The 15,511-nt window shown below is 46.8% G+C and overlaps 3 protein-coding genes across 8 annotated transcripts in view; all 3 read right to left on the bottom strand.

The window, feature by feature from the left end:
* Positions 1-756: 756 nt before the first annotated feature.
* On the bottom strand, positions 757-5,841 carry proser2 (proline and serine rich 2). Of its 2 annotated transcripts, none has more exons than XM_028954788.1 (4): positions 5,698-5,841; positions 5,145-5,367; positions 3,595-3,832; positions 757-3,463 (listed from the first exon to the last, which is right to left on the bottom strand). In XM_028954788.1, the coding sequence occupies exons 2-4, from the start codon at positions 5,268-5,270 to the stop codon at positions 1,974-1,976; spliced, it is 1,854 nt and encodes a 617-aa protein (XP_028810621.1). In that variant the 5' UTR covers positions 5,271-5,367; positions 5,698-5,841; the 3' UTR covers positions 757-1,973. The 2 variants fall into 2 exon arrangements, with proteins under 2 accessions (XP_028810621.1, XP_028810622.1); XM_028954789.1 differs by having other exon boundaries at positions 5,181-5,367.
* A 3,065-nt stretch (positions 5,842-8,906) lies between these two features.
* Positions 8,907-11,000, bottom strand: echdc3 (enoyl CoA hydratase domain containing 3). The gene is made up of 5 exons (XM_028954305.1): positions 10,856-11,000; positions 10,431-10,552; positions 10,247-10,344; positions 9,979-10,179; positions 8,907-9,593 (listed from the first exon to the last, which is right to left on the bottom strand). The coding sequence occupies exons 1-5, from the start codon at positions 10,975-10,977 to the stop codon at positions 9,261-9,263; spliced, it is 876 nt and encodes a 291-aa protein (XP_028810138.1). The 5' UTR covers positions 10,978-11,000; the 3' UTR covers positions 8,907-9,260.
* Positions 11,001-11,769: 769 nt separating this feature from the next.
* usp6nl (USP6 N-terminal like) overlaps positions 11,770-15,511 on the bottom strand; it is a 38,670-nt gene continuing 34,928 nt past the window's right edge. For all 5 annotated transcript variants that reach the window (XM_028954302.1, XM_028954303.1, XM_028954304.1 and 2 more), the window contains one exon: positions 11,770-14,510. In XM_028954302.1, coding sequence (XP_028810135.1) covers positions 13,024-14,510 — 1,487 coding nt within the window. In that variant the 3' untranslated portion in view covers positions 11,770-13,023. The remainder of the gene's footprint in view (positions 14,511-15,511) is intronic.

The following is a 15,511-nucleotide window of genomic DNA, read 5'->3' as shown; positions in this document are numbered from 1 at the left end:
GAAGTTGGTTGGTATATGGACTATGAAGAATATATGGAAGGCACATGTTGATGCCAACCGTTCTGAGGCTTCATCAGTTGCAAGTAAACTATACAACTATTCTAGAGAGAATATGTATTTTTTTTCCTGCCTTAATCATTAGAAATTATCATCTGGGATTTTCAAAATGGTGTACACAACAATATGAAGTTAGCATTTAGTCTGGCAATGTTGCAGTTTATGTGCCAGAAAAGAAATCTTGCCAACCCACACGAGGCTATCTGCAGAGACCTCTGTTTTCCAAGGAACCATGAATATACAATGCAAGCAGAGGTGTACTGTATCGCTTTTTATTAAGTGGCACGGTGTAACGTTTCAGATCACTGTTTACATACGCAGAACATATAGCTCAATGGGAAACGCACAACATGCTATATAGCAGCATTAATAGAATAACATTAGTGTAATAACAAATTTCCCAAACCATTAACTTCTCATATTTTGGTACCAGTGTGACTGAAAAGCTTGTCTGTCTGGTCCTCCTTGTTGGTTGACGTGATGCAGATGGCCTGATAAGATGAGCTGAATGTCTGCAGATGTGTGTTGGAATGCCAGGCAGGTCTGTGTGCAGAAATACGTGTCCCTGTGTGTTTTGAGTACTTCATGAGGAACTGTAGATTTACTACAGAAAACCGGAGTCGTCATTTCAGAAAAAAAAAAAATGAATGTATCATCTATACAGTCAAGCACGCACACACACACACACACACACACACACACACACACACACACACACACACACACACACACACACACACATTCTAAACAGTCATTCCTTCTCTCACACACACATTCACACACATACAAGCATTTAAACAGTCATTCTTCTCTCTCGCACACACATGTACAACCATTCTAAACAGTCATTCCTTCTCTCACACACACATTCACACACATACAAGCATTTAAACAGTCATTCTTCTCTCTCACAAACACATGTACAACCATTCTAAACAGTCATTCCTTCTCTCTCTCTCACACACACACACACACACACACACACAGGGACCTAGTATTAAAACTGCTAATTACAGGACATGCCAAGATAACAAATGCAGCATACTGTACGTTAAAAAAACGCAAAGGAGCTTCACGCTCAGAGACCACAGAAGTTGTACTAGAAACTGGGCCTAACTCCAGTCTGGCAGACCATGCTAAAGAAAAAGCCAGCGCAGACATTTTGACTTCTTTCCACTCTTTCCACAGACTAGTAAAAGTTTCAATTTAAACATCCTTGTGGTTTGTGTAGGCGGCTCCACCTTCGAGCTTAAAAATATTCTTCTGTCCAGCACTGCGGTTTGGGCGACATAACAAGAGCCTCCTGGTGAGACGGAAAGTGACAATTTCTCTGTAGTTCACCCAAGATTTTGCACAAAAGTTGTTTGTGCGGCTCTTATCACCCAGGCATCGCATGAGGTATGTTCGTGTGCATTTACACTTAGGGAACGGTCAGGAAACCCGTCACTTCTGGCCCAGTCAGCTGTCTACCCCCGTCTGTGTGATGAAGTGTTACCTCGGGGGAAGGGGGCATTTTCATAGTTTAGCCACGATCAAACATTCAAAACTGCACCAGCAGGCAGCTGAGCTGGAAACGGCTGCACTTTACCGGCATTCACTCACACTGTTCCATTCAATCATATGTAGAAGGAATGCCCTAAATAGTGTAGTACAAATATATTAGCTTCAGTCTCACACTTTTTAACAAAAGTTCAAGAGCTCAAATCATTCCCAGTCAAAATGAGCCATTTAAGATGATCTAGGACCAGCACTGTGTCCCCCACTAGATGGATGGTGAGTACCTTGGGCCGATGGGGCAGTAGATGTCTTGGGATGTTGTTTTTTTCCAGGGTTAAGTTTCAAAAATCCTTCTTTACTCGTGCAAGATTTATTTCTGGTAGTGAAATATAATGTGAATGTAAAATTGTGTGCGGCCGTTAGGAAGAGGAATTGTCCTTCAGCAGGCCCAGCTTGCGGAGGGCTTCCCTTCGGGACTCGGTTCCTCCTCGTCCAGAGAACTGCACCGTGATGCCCTGCGGACGGAACGATGCCTTCGGTTTTCGTTTCATGTCCGGCGAAGGCGGCGCGGGTCGCATCCTGGGCTTTGGGGCCGTGGAAGGCAGGGACACTGTCCTCGACCTCACAATGTTTGGGGCAACTGGCTGGTTGACCGCTGATGGACTCACGGTCATGCTCTGGCCTCTGAAATCTCGCGAGATTGCTGGCTCGGGTGTAGGCCGGGCCTCCGGGTGTGGGGCCGGGCCCTCTCTCTCAGCCATCCGGCCTGGTGTGATCACTTTGCTCTTGCCCCAGTAGTTGTTGAGCTCGCTGCTGGCGGCCTCTGCTCTGGCTGCCGGGGGCGGCAGATCGCGGCTCTCTGACGGGTCCACTTTTGGAAGAGGAGTGGCGGGGATGATGGATTTGCTTCGGCCCCCATAGCTGTTCAGCTCGCTGGCGGTGGGTTCAAGCTTGGCGGGGGCGGCGGCAGTAGGAGAAGACTGAGTGCTGCCGTGTGCGGAGCCGGGGTTGCTTCTTGAGGACGCTGCTGGATTAACCACGATGGTTTTCCCACCATAGTTGTTGAAGTCGGAATGAAAGGCGTCAGCACTTGCCGTAGTTGATGGGACACTGGGTGGTTTGTGGTCAGGGTTGACTGCAGAAACAGGGTTAGGGCTGAGTGATGGTGATGATGATGATGATGATGATGATGATGATGATACGGTCAAAGGTGTAACGATTGCAGATTTCCCGCCGGGGCTGTAAACTTCAGTAACAGGTTTGGAGGCTAGAGTGTTCTTGGGACTGGACCCGGATTTAGGGCTGTAGGAATGTGCTCCTCTGTTCAGCCCGAGCTTGGAGAGGGCCTCCAGTCGGGACCTGGCCGGGGTGGGATCACAGAAAGAAACGCTGCGGGTCGGAAGGTTCCTGACGCAAGCGGGCTCCCCGCCTTCCATGGGGTTGCCAGACGAGCTGGCGAGCCTTTGAGCCCGAATCTCTTGCGCGTTCGCGGCAGACCTGGCAACGGCCTGACTCGCCTCGCGGTTGCCCAGCAGAAGGTTGATGTTTTCGGGTAGGCGGCTGGGCTTGGCTGAAGTGGGAGGGCCCTGTTTCACTGGGTGGTCAGTGGTGGGGCTGGAGGTGGGACTCGATGATGTGCTGGAGTCTATGCTTCGCCGATGGCTGAGATGCATCGAGGTCAAGAGGGAAACCCCTCCTGCACCACCCTGGTGCTCTGCAATCTTCTGGGCAATGACGACAGGTGTTGGGATGGAGCCAGGCGGCGGGTGATGATGGCCACTGTCCTCGCTCGGGGCTGAATGTCCAGATGTCACAGGGACATGATACTCTGCAGGGATATTCTCCAGAGGGTCCCGCTTGGGCTTTATCTCAAAATGTGACTCAGGAGCCACCTTCATGCTTTGGAAATCTAAGAGGAATGCAATTTGACATCTTATAAAAGTGAGGTTAGAGACACCCTCCCCTGATCTGAAAGATTAACCTAGTGTCCAACATATTATACCTTAACATGAGCTGAGGAATTGGTATAAATGTTTGTACCTGGCATAATGGGTCCAAATGCCTCCTTGGTGCTGTGGTCACTTGCTGGAGTGACCAGGTCAATGATGTCACTGTCTCTGTGCCGTGGCACTGTCGTCAGGGCAGGGGTCTGGGAGACGTTGGCCCGCCTGTCTCCAGGCACCTCCACACTGTCCACGTCATCCTCCAGGGAATCGATGGTCTCTTCAAAAAACTGGAGGCATTCCTTCTCCTCCAAGCTCAGAAAGTCCAGCCCGTCCTAGAAAGGAAAAAAAAAAAAAAAGACGTATGAATTCCGAGGATTGGTTTCTTTCTCCGTTTTGCAGGTGTCTGCACGGTCCACCAGTGCTCCTGTACTCATTTATGCATGTTCATGTTCATGTTCATGTTCATGTTTAGGTTTCCTGTGGAATCCCTGCCTGAGTCGGTAAAGAAATCTGGGCTTGCGCTTTGCCCTACTGCGCTGTGCGCTGACATCGTGGCTCGAACACTGGGCTGCTTGTTCCCCCCTTCATCAGGCTGTTGGTTCAGTGCCGGAGGGAAGGGGACCTAATAGCGGGTGTAGCCCCAGTCCAGAGTCTTCCCACGTGGGCTCAGATTACAACTCGGCATTGCAGGACTTCAGACTGCTGACCACGGCCTCACTAAAATATAGTCAAAGGTATGTTCATCATACGCAGCCAAGATGGGGACCGATAAGAGACGTTGTCTTCAAAAAAAAAAAAAAATCTACTCCATCCCTAGAGGTACAACAAACAGGTAAACATTGAGTCCCATTGAAAGCTTATGTTACATGTTATACATGGAGGACAAAGGGAAGCAGGCCGACTGAGTGAAAGGCCCAGACACAGGGTCAGAGCGGGAAGGCTTCGTAACAGATGGCCAATGCGATTTAGGCTGAGAGGGGGCCTGAGAATGACCAAACGCACTTTCATTAAGCCTGTGTGTCATGACGAGCTGGATTCTGCTCCTTCCTTCTGTTCTTCAACCGCTGCATGAAAGCAGGGAACGCGCTGAAGGACTGCAGTCTGAGTTCTATGGTAAACCCCGTGGGCACCTGTGTGTATTTTACCATGGTCAGACTGGACGAGCGCCCTGTTTTAAACCCCTTTACACCACACGCCTCTCAGCACAATACGGCCTTATGAAAAATCACTGAAAGGACCTGTCTGTGTGTTTGTGTGAGAGCGATCGCGCAGGGACGTAGTATGAGGTAAGTAGAGTAAACACACACAGGGAAGGGGTAAAACTCACCAGCTGCTTAAAGTCACCGACCATGATCTGCCATACAAGAGTGAATGTTTTATTTTGTATATGAAAGGGCAGAACGCTCCGAAATCTAGAATCCACAACCAGTTCGACCATCTGCGCCTGGATACAAAGCCCTAGTAACGCACAGTCTACACACACGCGCCAGTAAGGCCACACCCAGACGAAACCCCGGACCTGAAGTCTCTGGCTGAACTGGTTTCTCCACCCCACCTGGACGTGGATGTTTGTGAAAGTGTGTCACGTCTGAGGAATGCAACAGGATTTCGGAGGGCCGAAACAGAACGCAGCGCGGTAATTACAGGAGCGTCGCCACGTGACCGGCGTGTCCCACTCACGAAAGCTTGTGGACGTGGACCTGCAGGGCTCTCGTGACCCCCGTTCACCCCGTAGTGCAGGTGGAGGTTGGGATGCAGGCGGATATCCATTGTTCTGGCGTCAAGGGAGCGGAGACGGTTGTGCTCTCTCAGCGAGCCGGACGCATCTTCGCTTGTCCCACTTCATGGGACCGTGTGGTTTTAAAGTCTGTTAATAAAGACACAAATGGATGGACTGAAGAAAGCCTAAAGTAATTCAGGAATATGAACTTTTATAGAAGTCGAAATAGACTCGTTTCATTATTTTCTTTGAACAGTTGAATGATGATGATGACTTTTCAACTGAGTCGAAACGTCCTATAAGTTACAGAACTGTTTATGATTTAATATTTAGGCACGCTGTTACTTTATCAGTGTAATTAAGTATTACGAGCATAATTACAGGTTTACACCATACACTATAGCCTATATCTACTTAAATAAACATATCTGATAATTTACAGATTATAATCATCGATAAGAGAGGAAAATCACTTACCTGTCCAGAATAACTAGGCAGGTTTCCGCCTCCAGGGAAACGGGCAGCATCGTGTTCGCTTCGACTCCAAATTAAAACTCTTGAGACTCTATAATAAAAAAAACTCGTATTAATACGGTTCCGCGTCCGCTCGCCGCGCGCTCGCTCGCTCGACTCCGTGCGCGCGCCCCGGCGCGTGGCGTTTTCCCGGCGCGCGTCACCGCGCTGGCCCCGCCCTTTAATTCCTGAAGAGGCCAGCGAGGAATAACTTTTATTTCTCAGTAAATATAAAAAGGGGTTGGGGAGCAGGAGTCACTTTCTCTGCATGTCTAATGAACTCGGCACTTAATGCTGTTCAATTAATTGTTTATTTATGGATTTATTACACATGCAGGTACATGTTTATTTCAGGTGATCTAAAGAGTTGATTGAGTCGTACAATTCGAATTAATCATGACGTGATGTTGTTTTCGATGACATAGCACATCCATCCCAGTTATCACGTCACCACATCAAGGGAACACAAAAGTAAGACATTCTAGATCGGAATGAATGAAATATTAAATGTATATAATGTATTAAATGTTGAAATGTTATTAAATGTTTGTTTGTTTTGCAAATCTCGGCGGGTAAAATCCTGTCATGGCTGCCCACTGCTCACCATTGATGGTTCAAAACAGAGGACACATTTTGTTTTGTCACCGTGTGCTGTGCTGCAGTGTTTCACAATGACAATCACTTTACTTCACTTGTATAGATTTGTCATGAACTGCAATATATACAGGTTTCAGAAGATAGATGCTCTGGTCTGTAACACGAATAACGTTATTTGTCGAACACAAAATTTCGTAAAATGAAACCTTATGAAATGTTGCGTCTAGGGTGGTAGTAGCCTAGTGGGTAACACACTCGCCTATGAACCAGAAGACCCAGGTTCGAATCCCGCTTACTACCATTGTGTCCCTGAGCAAGACACTTAACCCTAAATTGCTCCAGGGAGACTGTCCCTGTAACTACTGATTGTAAGTCGCTCTGGATAAGGGCGTCTGATAAATGCCATAAATGTAAATGTAAAATGTAAATGTCTTGCCGTGCGCGGCGCAACAGTGCCGCATCTTCACTTAGAGAAGCGTTGGTTGAATGAGCTTGGAACCCCGTCCAAATGTGGCGGCGGTATTGAGGCTTGCTGAGAGCGACATCTAGTGTTTGTATTCATGTATTAAGACTTTTACAAGCCGTGCGTGTGACGTCACGACGACAGCCGACGTGGGAATGAATCATTACCAGCGCCTAAAACATCCCGTTTATATCCAGCAGTTCCGATATCCTACATGTAGTAGATCTTTCATGAAATGTACATGTTCTTGAGATTTCTTGTTGCTTTATTTATTATTCATTTTTATTACGCTGCAGTGTTGGGATATAGCATATGCAGTAAGTAAAGATCTCGTAATTAGTGATTTTATTGATAGATAGGCAAGTGTCACTTATCACATGGCAATCGCAATATGACCAAAATAAATAAATAGATAAAAATCGCGCAGCCCCGAAACAAGCACCGTGAATATTGCAGACGCCCCCTCGTGGCTTGCTGCAGTACAGGTAACAAAACATTTTAAACAATAATTTGGAAGGAAAAATTGATATCAAATGCCACCCACAGCATTACTCTACGGTGCCGCCAGTCTGTCACATGCACTCAGTGTGAACCTGCTTTCATCTGTGAGGAGCACAGAGCGCCGGTGGCAAATTTACAAATCTTGCCGTTCTCTGGCAAATGTGCTGCACGTTGTTGGGCTGTAAGCACAACCCCCACCCGTGGGACATCAGGCCCTCATGGAGTCTGGAGACTCTGGCAGAGCTTCTTCTGTTCCTCCTTGTACAAAGGCGGAGTTATCGGTCCTGCTGGTGAGTTGTTGCCCTCCTACGGCCTCCTCCACGTCTCCTGATGTACTTGTCTCCTGGTAGCGCCTCCATGCTCTGGACACTACGCTGAGAGACACAGCAAACCTTCTTGCCGCAGCTCGCATTGATGTTCCATCCTGGATGAGCTGCACTACCTGAGCCGCTTGTGTGGGTTGTAGACTCCGTCTCATGCTTCCACTAGAGCGAAAGCACCGCCAGCATTCAAAAGTGACCAAAGCATCAGCCAGAAAGCGTAGGAACTGAGAAGTGGTCTGCAGGACCACGCCTTTATTGGGGACGTCTTGCTAACTGCCTATAATTTCCACCTGTTGTCTATTCCATTTGCACAACAGCATGTGACATTGATTATCAATCAGTGCTGCTTCCTCAGTGGACAGTTCGATTTCACAGAAGTGGGATTGACTTGGAGGTACATTGTGTTGTCGAAGTGTTCTTGATTTTTTTGAGCGGTTTACACACACCTAGTAGAAAAGACAAAAGCAACATTTTCTTTTAGTCAAACCCATTTCATTAATAAATCAAGGTTATTCAGAGTCGGCCTTAGGCAAGAATATCTGGTGAGTATATTTACAGTGGTGGCGTAGTGGCTAAGGAAACAGACCCGTAATCGGAAGGTTGCCGGTTCAAATCCCTGAACTGCCAAGGTGCCACTGAGCAAATTCTGCACGCGCTGCTTCCCGGGCTTTTTAAAATACAAAATAATATGGAACTTCAGCTTGTTGACGTGTCAAAAAAACTAGCATTCCCCAAGTGAAGACTAATTATACGGAGGGCTCTGAAGTTTTGAAGGCAGAGAAGAGTGACATTCCACCGTATCCCACCGCCACCTCAGGGACGCTGGTGTTTCATGAATAATTGTGTTATGAATGTTGTTGTCGTTATTAATTGCTCGAACGTTTTGAAGAAAAGATTTGATACATGTGAGAATATGTCAGTCATCCTGTGATAACGAAATATGACCGAGACCGAGACTACATGTTCAGATGATCTGGGCAACATTCTCGAACAGCAGTCAAGTAGTCGCTGTTTGTATCAAACAAGTTGTGAATTTGTTGCTGCGTTGGAACAGAAGATAACTGTGATGAGGTGATGCTCAGAGTGCCTATGGATGGGCTCAACAAGATTTCAGGAAGATTACGTTACAAGGATAACAGGAAGGATTCCAGGGTGCCTTTTCAATGGTGGCTGTGTTGCATTATCCCTTCTGTTTTTGATTGCCTGCTGGGACGGGCTTTAGGACCCAGCAGAGAAGCTCGTGTTTCATTCTACACTTAAATAATAATGTGATTAAAGTGTTAATTTTCGTTAAAAATGAAAAGAAATTTTAGTCTAGTTTTTTTTTTATTTTTAACACGATATTTAGTATTACATGATTCTGATGCCTGCAATTAAATGACACAATTCATTATAGTTGTCGTCACATCGACCAGCATTTATGTCTCGTCTCGAGTTCATCACATAAAAAAAAAAAGATGTTTCGTCATAAATTTCATTGACAAAAACAATTCGCAACCGATGATTATCATCCACCAGTTCCACAGAAACGTTCATAATTTGTTTAAAGTGGTTATGTGCTTATTTTCCCATGTCAATCAAGATATAAGTGTCACTCATATGGGGGCATTTATTTGGCAAGACAGACGCGTGTTGAAACGCAGTCACTGATGGGCTTTGTCTGTGCCGTTTGTCCACGCTGGCTTCCGTTTCTCGATGAAGGCCCTGATGCCCTCTTGTCCATCGACAAGGGCCAGGTTGTCCACCATGACCTGTGTGGCAGTGGCGTAGGCGGCATCACGACTCTGTGCCATCTGCCTCTGGAACGCCGCCTTCCCCAGCGCCACAACTGGCCGGCTGGTCTCACAAATGCGCCGCGCCATCGCCAGCGTCTCGCTTTCCAGCTGCTCCTCACTCACCACCTTGCTGACCAGGCCATGCCGCAAAGCATCATGGGCTGAGATCGGATGGCCTGTAAAGAGCATCTCCATGGCAACCTGGAAAAGGGGGCGGGGGGGTGATTAATATCTGTTATAAACTGCGACTGTCCACCTGAACTCTGCCAGAGCATGGCATGTTTGAGGAACTTGCAAAAAATGATTACATGGCAGTATTATTATTAGTTTTTTGGTCGGGTAAATGACCACGATTCTTTCCTGATCACCAACAACATAATTAACAATAACAAGAATTCTGCGGTGAACGTGCTGCAGAAAACAGAGTGTGACCTGCGTTATGTGTTATGCTGTAAACAGTTTCACATATTTGGGAAAAAAAAAAAAAAACAACAGGAAATGCAGGGACGGGGACAGGATCCAAGAGAGATTAGCTAAAGACTGGTCTTTCAGATCGTGAAAGAGGAATAAAGCGCTTGCAAGGTACCTTCCTTGGCACGGCTCGTCCGAGAGCCACGCCCGGCGTGGAGCAGAAGAGCCCCACATTCACCCCGGGGGTCGCGAAAGTTGACTTCTCACTCGCCACAGCAATGTCACAGCTGGCCACCAGCTGGCACCCAGCCGCCGCGGCAACCCCGTTCACCATGGCGATCACAGGCACCGGTATGTCCTGTATCAGGGTCATCACCTGCAGAGCGCGGGTAGGTGTTGAACGCACCCGAGCGGGGAATAACGCTAACAGCGGTGGCCATTACCTCGGTGCACATCTGGAACACTCTGGCGTGATACTCGCGGCCCCGGGCAGAGGTCAGCTCTCTCAGATCATGACCCGAGGAAAAGACGGGTCCTCTCGCTGCCGCCGCACAACACGCAAGCGCAGCGTGAGACAGGAAGCACATACAACGAAAGCACGCAGGACGAAACGCGGCGAGTTTCTACCGCCGATGATGATGACCCTGGGGTCATTACTGTCCACGTCGGCCATGATGTCCTCCCGCAGTGACGTCAGCATGGCCAAAGACAGGGCATTCCTCTTTTTGGGGTTACTCAGAACGATTTTCCTGAAACGTACATTGGCAATCAAACATCAGACCAGCTGGTTTTTGTAACAGACAATAAAAAACGTAACCAGCAGACTAACGCAAGAACGTAAATTCGAATGTAATACGAACACACAAACACTGGCGGTCCCAACTCATCTTTACAACCAACAATGCAAGGCACTTTTTAAATGTGTGCATGTGTATTTCTAGCATTGTATGACGCATGTGGAGTTTTTTTCGGTCCACATCTACTCTGCTTGGCTCTTTCTCGTATTAATTGGCGCTATTCCATTCTACTTGTGCAACATTCATCTTGAAGACCTGACTCCGTCCTTCTGCTCCATGACCGTCAGCGGCGCGGCCTGCGTGCAGAGAGCCCGGCCGACACGGAGGCTCCAGGGCCGCAGCATTCGGCCAACTCTGCGGACGGAGCCCTGCGCCATGCCGCCTCGCGTCCCGCTTCCGGTACGTGTCGAGGGAGGGGAGGGCGGAGCGAGAGCCCCGGGGCTCTTCGGCGCCCTCTGTCGGCGCGGCTCGTCACAGCGAGCTGGAAAAGTTGAGTTTTTTTCCTGTCGTCCGCCAGGGGGCGGTCTTTACTAAAACATTCCAAACTTACTACACTACGTACACAATGGCACTGGACTACAGTTTGGACTTCTCCACCTCTACAGCTGTTATTGGACAAACTATCACAAACCCTGCACTGACACCATTTACCCTGGAAGGGCGTCCCTCTCTGTATCACTCCTTCCCAAGGTTTCTTCCGTTCTTTTTCTCTCTCTCCTAGAGATTTGTTTGTGGAGTTTTTCCTTGTGTGCAGAAGGGTAAAGTGTGGGGGAAATTGTAGAGCCCATCAAAGCCCATTGAGATGTACTGTATGTTATTTGGGCTAAATAATGTTGTTCTTGCACCGCATATGATCGGATATGATAAAATCATAGAACTTAAGTAGAGCATTACAGTATGGCCTCACTCTAGTTCTGTGATATCACAACGTTTTGCCATTCTTCTGCCTGGTATCCATCTTGTTGGGTACACTTAAAGGGTGTAAATAACGCCTTCAGTTTTCCACCTTTTTTATATAAAAAAAGTTTTAATTCCTACTTCATAGGAAACTCCTATTTTCTGAATGTAATCGAGGAACACGGGACAGACACTTTAGACTAAATGTCGATCTCACTAACAATACATACAGTTTTATAGAAAAGGCCACACACACACACACACACACACGGTTTTTCCACCCCGGGCTGTTTTATTAGTGAAAGTGTTTGAAGAATGATTGAGTGCAGCCATGTTTTGTTTAGTCAATTATGAAAGAAAGACGAGTAACTTCAGAATGCTTCTTTAAATAATCATCAATAATCATACGGTTGGTAAATGAAAAGCCTTGTAACAAAATAAAAACAAAAGTGGATAAATAATCAAGCAGCAAAAAAAAATTAGGTGTATTATGTAATCACACTTTAGTAAGACATATAAAAAGATATTGTTGTACATGTTGGAGATGACAGTTTGGTGGTGTTTGTGTACAGTGTAAAATGTAACGTTATAAAAGTACAGTGTTACTTAGTCATTACGCGCCTCTGAGAGACTAAAGGTGACTTCCTGCCATCTGCCATGCAGACATGAGTGTGATACACCACTGGCAGTGATGCAAGTCTGTGCCAACAACAGCATAGTTCAAGTTGTTGAAAGAACATATTGGCTTAGGTCTGTACGAGTGAGAAATTAAAAAAAGGAAAAAAAAAATAGTAAAAATTACGACCCAATGAACATCTAATTCCATTTTCAAAGGAATTCCAAAATGTGCACACTCTAAATTGCAATGATGGGAACATGGCCGTATGACGGTGCATGTTGGAGTAGGTTTGAAGTAAAAATGTTTAAATAAAAATAATACACTTTTATATACTGCATATGGAACAATGCAACTTCGTTGTATTAAAAAAATAATACATCTCACTCTATAATGGAGCTTCCTGAAATGAAATATAAACAGTGTCCCTCAAGTGTTCCAAGATTCTCTTCAATGCGCCTATATTTTATATATTTTTCAAAAATATATTCACAAGCATACAGAGCAAAATGACCTCTAAAGTATGTTTGGTTCTAATTAGTTCTTTTTATGTAAATGAGAAAAAAAATAAATCATTTAATTTTTAAAAGGAAAATCTAAACATTCTCTTGCTTTTTATACAGTTGCTTCAAAACTCAACAAATTAACAATTTTTAACTGTACATTTTAACTGTACTGATAGTTAGCATTTCTTGTTAATGATTATAAGAACAGAAACAAAATAATAGTAATAAAATCTTCAGTCAAATATTTTAAAGACAGGGTCAGTAAAAATGCCTGAAGCTGGTGCACGCAGTTCCAGTCGTGCAAGGTTACTTATTCTTCAAACATCAAAATGAAAAGCACAAGAAATGGCAACACCTCGCCATTGTTCTGAGTTCATTCTTTTACTTCCTCCCTCTCACGAGACTCAAAGCAGCATTGACTCCTGCATAGCGAAGGCCTCCTGGGCGTGCCTGTAGTGTGACCCCCCAAACACCGAGGGGAGCTGTTGTCGACTGCTGGGCTGCTCCTGATAGGGGCTTCTGTAGTTCATCATTACGTCCGGCGCGGGGGGAAATGAAAACTCTTGCACGGGTGACTTTTGCGCCCTCTGGAAACTTGCGGAGCGGGGAAGCCCGCCAGGGGACCGAGGGACGTCCCCCTCTCTGTTCCCTTGTCTGCCTTCGGTGGAGTACGAAAGGATCTCCTCTGCCTGCCTACGTCCATCAAAGCGGTATTCTGGTTGGTACGGCGAGGTACCAGTCAGCCGCGTGGGCTGTCTCAGGTAGTGACCTCCGTAGGTACTACTGTCCAGTTGGGGAGTGTAGTTGATGGGAGCGACCGTCAGCGGAGCTTCGTGGGAGGACCGCAGCCGGTATGCGTGGTTCAGCAGGTCTTTCTTGGGAGACGGGGTAGGACTGTTGCGGTGGGTGGTACCGTACGCCTGCTCGCCGTAGTCGAGGGCTACGAAAGCCTTGTCCGCCGGAAAGTCTGTGTACAGGGGCACCAGGGTGGGTCGGCTGGGGGAGTGTGGACCACTGGTGGGAGTGTAGTGACGCTGACCAACCTGGTGATCTGGCGTGTGAAAGGTCGGAGGCATTGCCTGCATAGGCGGCCTTAGATTTACGCCCCCACTGGTCAGTCGGGTGGGGCTCCCCTGATGCCCAGAAGGGGTACCATAGGGTCGTGATGATCCTCGGGCTGGGGGTCTCTCCAACTCCAGAAGTTCGGGAAAGGCGGAGCCATCAGCTCCGGGGCTGGGGACGTTGTCGTATTGTGAGGCATTGGACGCCCGGTTGGAGCCTGGGCTGAAACCACGAGAGGCCGGCCGGCGATGGGAGCCTTGTCCATTGTCTGGAGCCGTTTGGGACAGGGAGGGGGATGCTGCACGGCTCAGCTGGCTCTCTTTCTCTGCTGCGGCCTTGGCAGCCTCGAGTTTGGTGTCAGACGGCTTGACCCAGAGCGGTCGGAAGCCCTGGTCACGGGCCATGCTGGAGGCCGCGTTGGAATTGTGGTTGGCTATGGCATAACGCTGTCCGTTGGCTCTGTTGACCCCGTCTGTAGTGCTGGTGGTGTTTTGAGGATGTCCAGGGGTCTGTCCGCTCTGAGTGGGGGTGGGCTGCCGTGTGCTGGCTGCTTCAGTGTAGCCCCAGATGCGCACATCCCTCTTCTCCTCTATACTTTTTGCATTGGGCCGTAACGTTTTTTCCAGAGACGCCCTGCGGATTCTGCTGGGGGGGCGGCTGTCCTTTTGGTGCTCAGAGGCGCTGCTGGCATCCAGTGCCTTCGGATTGGTGGCAAATGGAACGCCATCAACAACGTGCTTAGCTGGTGTCTGGCCATTAGCCACGTGATTGGCATCAGGCTCAGGGGGCAGCTGACCCAAAGGTATCTTGGGAAACTCTTCATCTTTACCTGCGCAGAGACAAAATGCAAGTCAGCGAGAAAGAACTAAACGATGCTTGGCCAAGCTGAGTAGATGTGGACAGACATGACTGAACGAGTGCAGAGAAAACAGGTTTCATGCAACAGCTCTACCTACTGAAAAAGAGAGACAGACATAAGTTACACCCAGGACATACATCATACAATGGTAGAAACACACACACACAAAAACACACATTGAATAAGTACCTCGCATTGTAGATTATAACATGGCTACATACAGATATGTGGCATGGGAGTTTTATAATACCTGGAGCATGCCACATTAAATTCACCTTTAAGGTCATTTGTGCTTCTCTGCCCTGAGAACCCAGTAAACTCTTTTAACAGTACAAAGCATTACAAATAAGTTTAAATTGCATTCTTTTCAAACTATGCCATGGATCAATGCATTTACATTTATTGCATTAATCAGACGCCCTTATCCATTGCGACTTACAAATCAGAAGTTACAGGGACAGTGACTGTGGAGCAACTCAGGGTTAAGTGTCTTGCTCAGGGACACAATGGTAGTAAGTGGGATTTGAACCTGGGTCTTCTGGTTCATAGGCGAGTGTGTTACCCACTAGGCTACTACCGCCACTACTTGCCTTTGTGAATCTGAACAAAATATATATAACTTATAAATGTTATAAATTTATAAAAGTTTGGTCTCCAAAAGATATTAGATACAAAGGCATGCAAATTAAATCCTGGCTAATTTTTTCATCAATTGTTCAAAAATGTAACTTTAACAATTTATTAATCTACTTCCGCCTACAGGTAACTTCTACACCATATTTTTGTACACCCTACTACTACTTATTTGATTAATGTGATTATATCTGTAATCATATTATATACTTTAATAGAATATCTGTAATATCTGCTAAAACATGTTCACACAAAAGTACAAAATATATAAAGCCAGAATCAGAGATAAGAACCACAGGAGAGAAATCAGGAAAGGCCACACATGATGATGATGATGA

This window comes from Denticeps clupeoides, chromosome 15, assembly GCF_900700375.1.
Source record: "Denticeps clupeoides chromosome 15, fDenClu1.1, whole genome shotgun sequence".
NCBI classification, from domain to species: Eukaryota; Metazoa; Chordata; class Actinopteri; order Clupeiformes; family Denticipitidae; genus Denticeps; species Denticeps clupeoides.
This window is presented reverse-complemented; position numbering and strand designations above follow the sequence as displayed.

Excerpts from the sequence above, each read along its gene's own strand:
- echdc3 (XM_028954305.1), bottom strand. The coding sequence starts at position 10,977 with ATGGCGCAGGGCTCCGTCCGCAGAGTTGGCCGAATGCTGCGGCCCTGG. Across the intron at positions 10,553-10,855 it reads GAGCAGAAGGACGGAGTCAG|GAAAATCGTTCTGAGTAACC; the intron begins GTCTTCAAGATG and ends TGTACGTTTCAG. Across the intron at positions 10,180-10,246 it reads TGTTCCAGATGTGCACCGAG|GTGATGACCCTGATACAGGA; the intron begins GTAATGGCCACC and ends CGCGCTCTGCAG.
- proser2 (XM_028954788.1), bottom strand. The coding sequence starts at position 5,270 with ATGGATATCCGCCTGCATCCCAACCTCCACCTGCACTACGGGGTGAAC. Across the intron at positions 3,833-5,144 it reads GGTCACGTGGCGACGCTCCT|GACGGGCTGGACTTTCTGAG; the intron begins GTAATTACCGCG and ends TTTCCTTTCTAG. Across the intron at positions 3,464-3,594 it reads ATTTGGACCCATTATGCCAG|ATTTCCAAAGCATGAAGGTG; the intron begins GTACAAACATTT and ends CATTCCTCTTAG.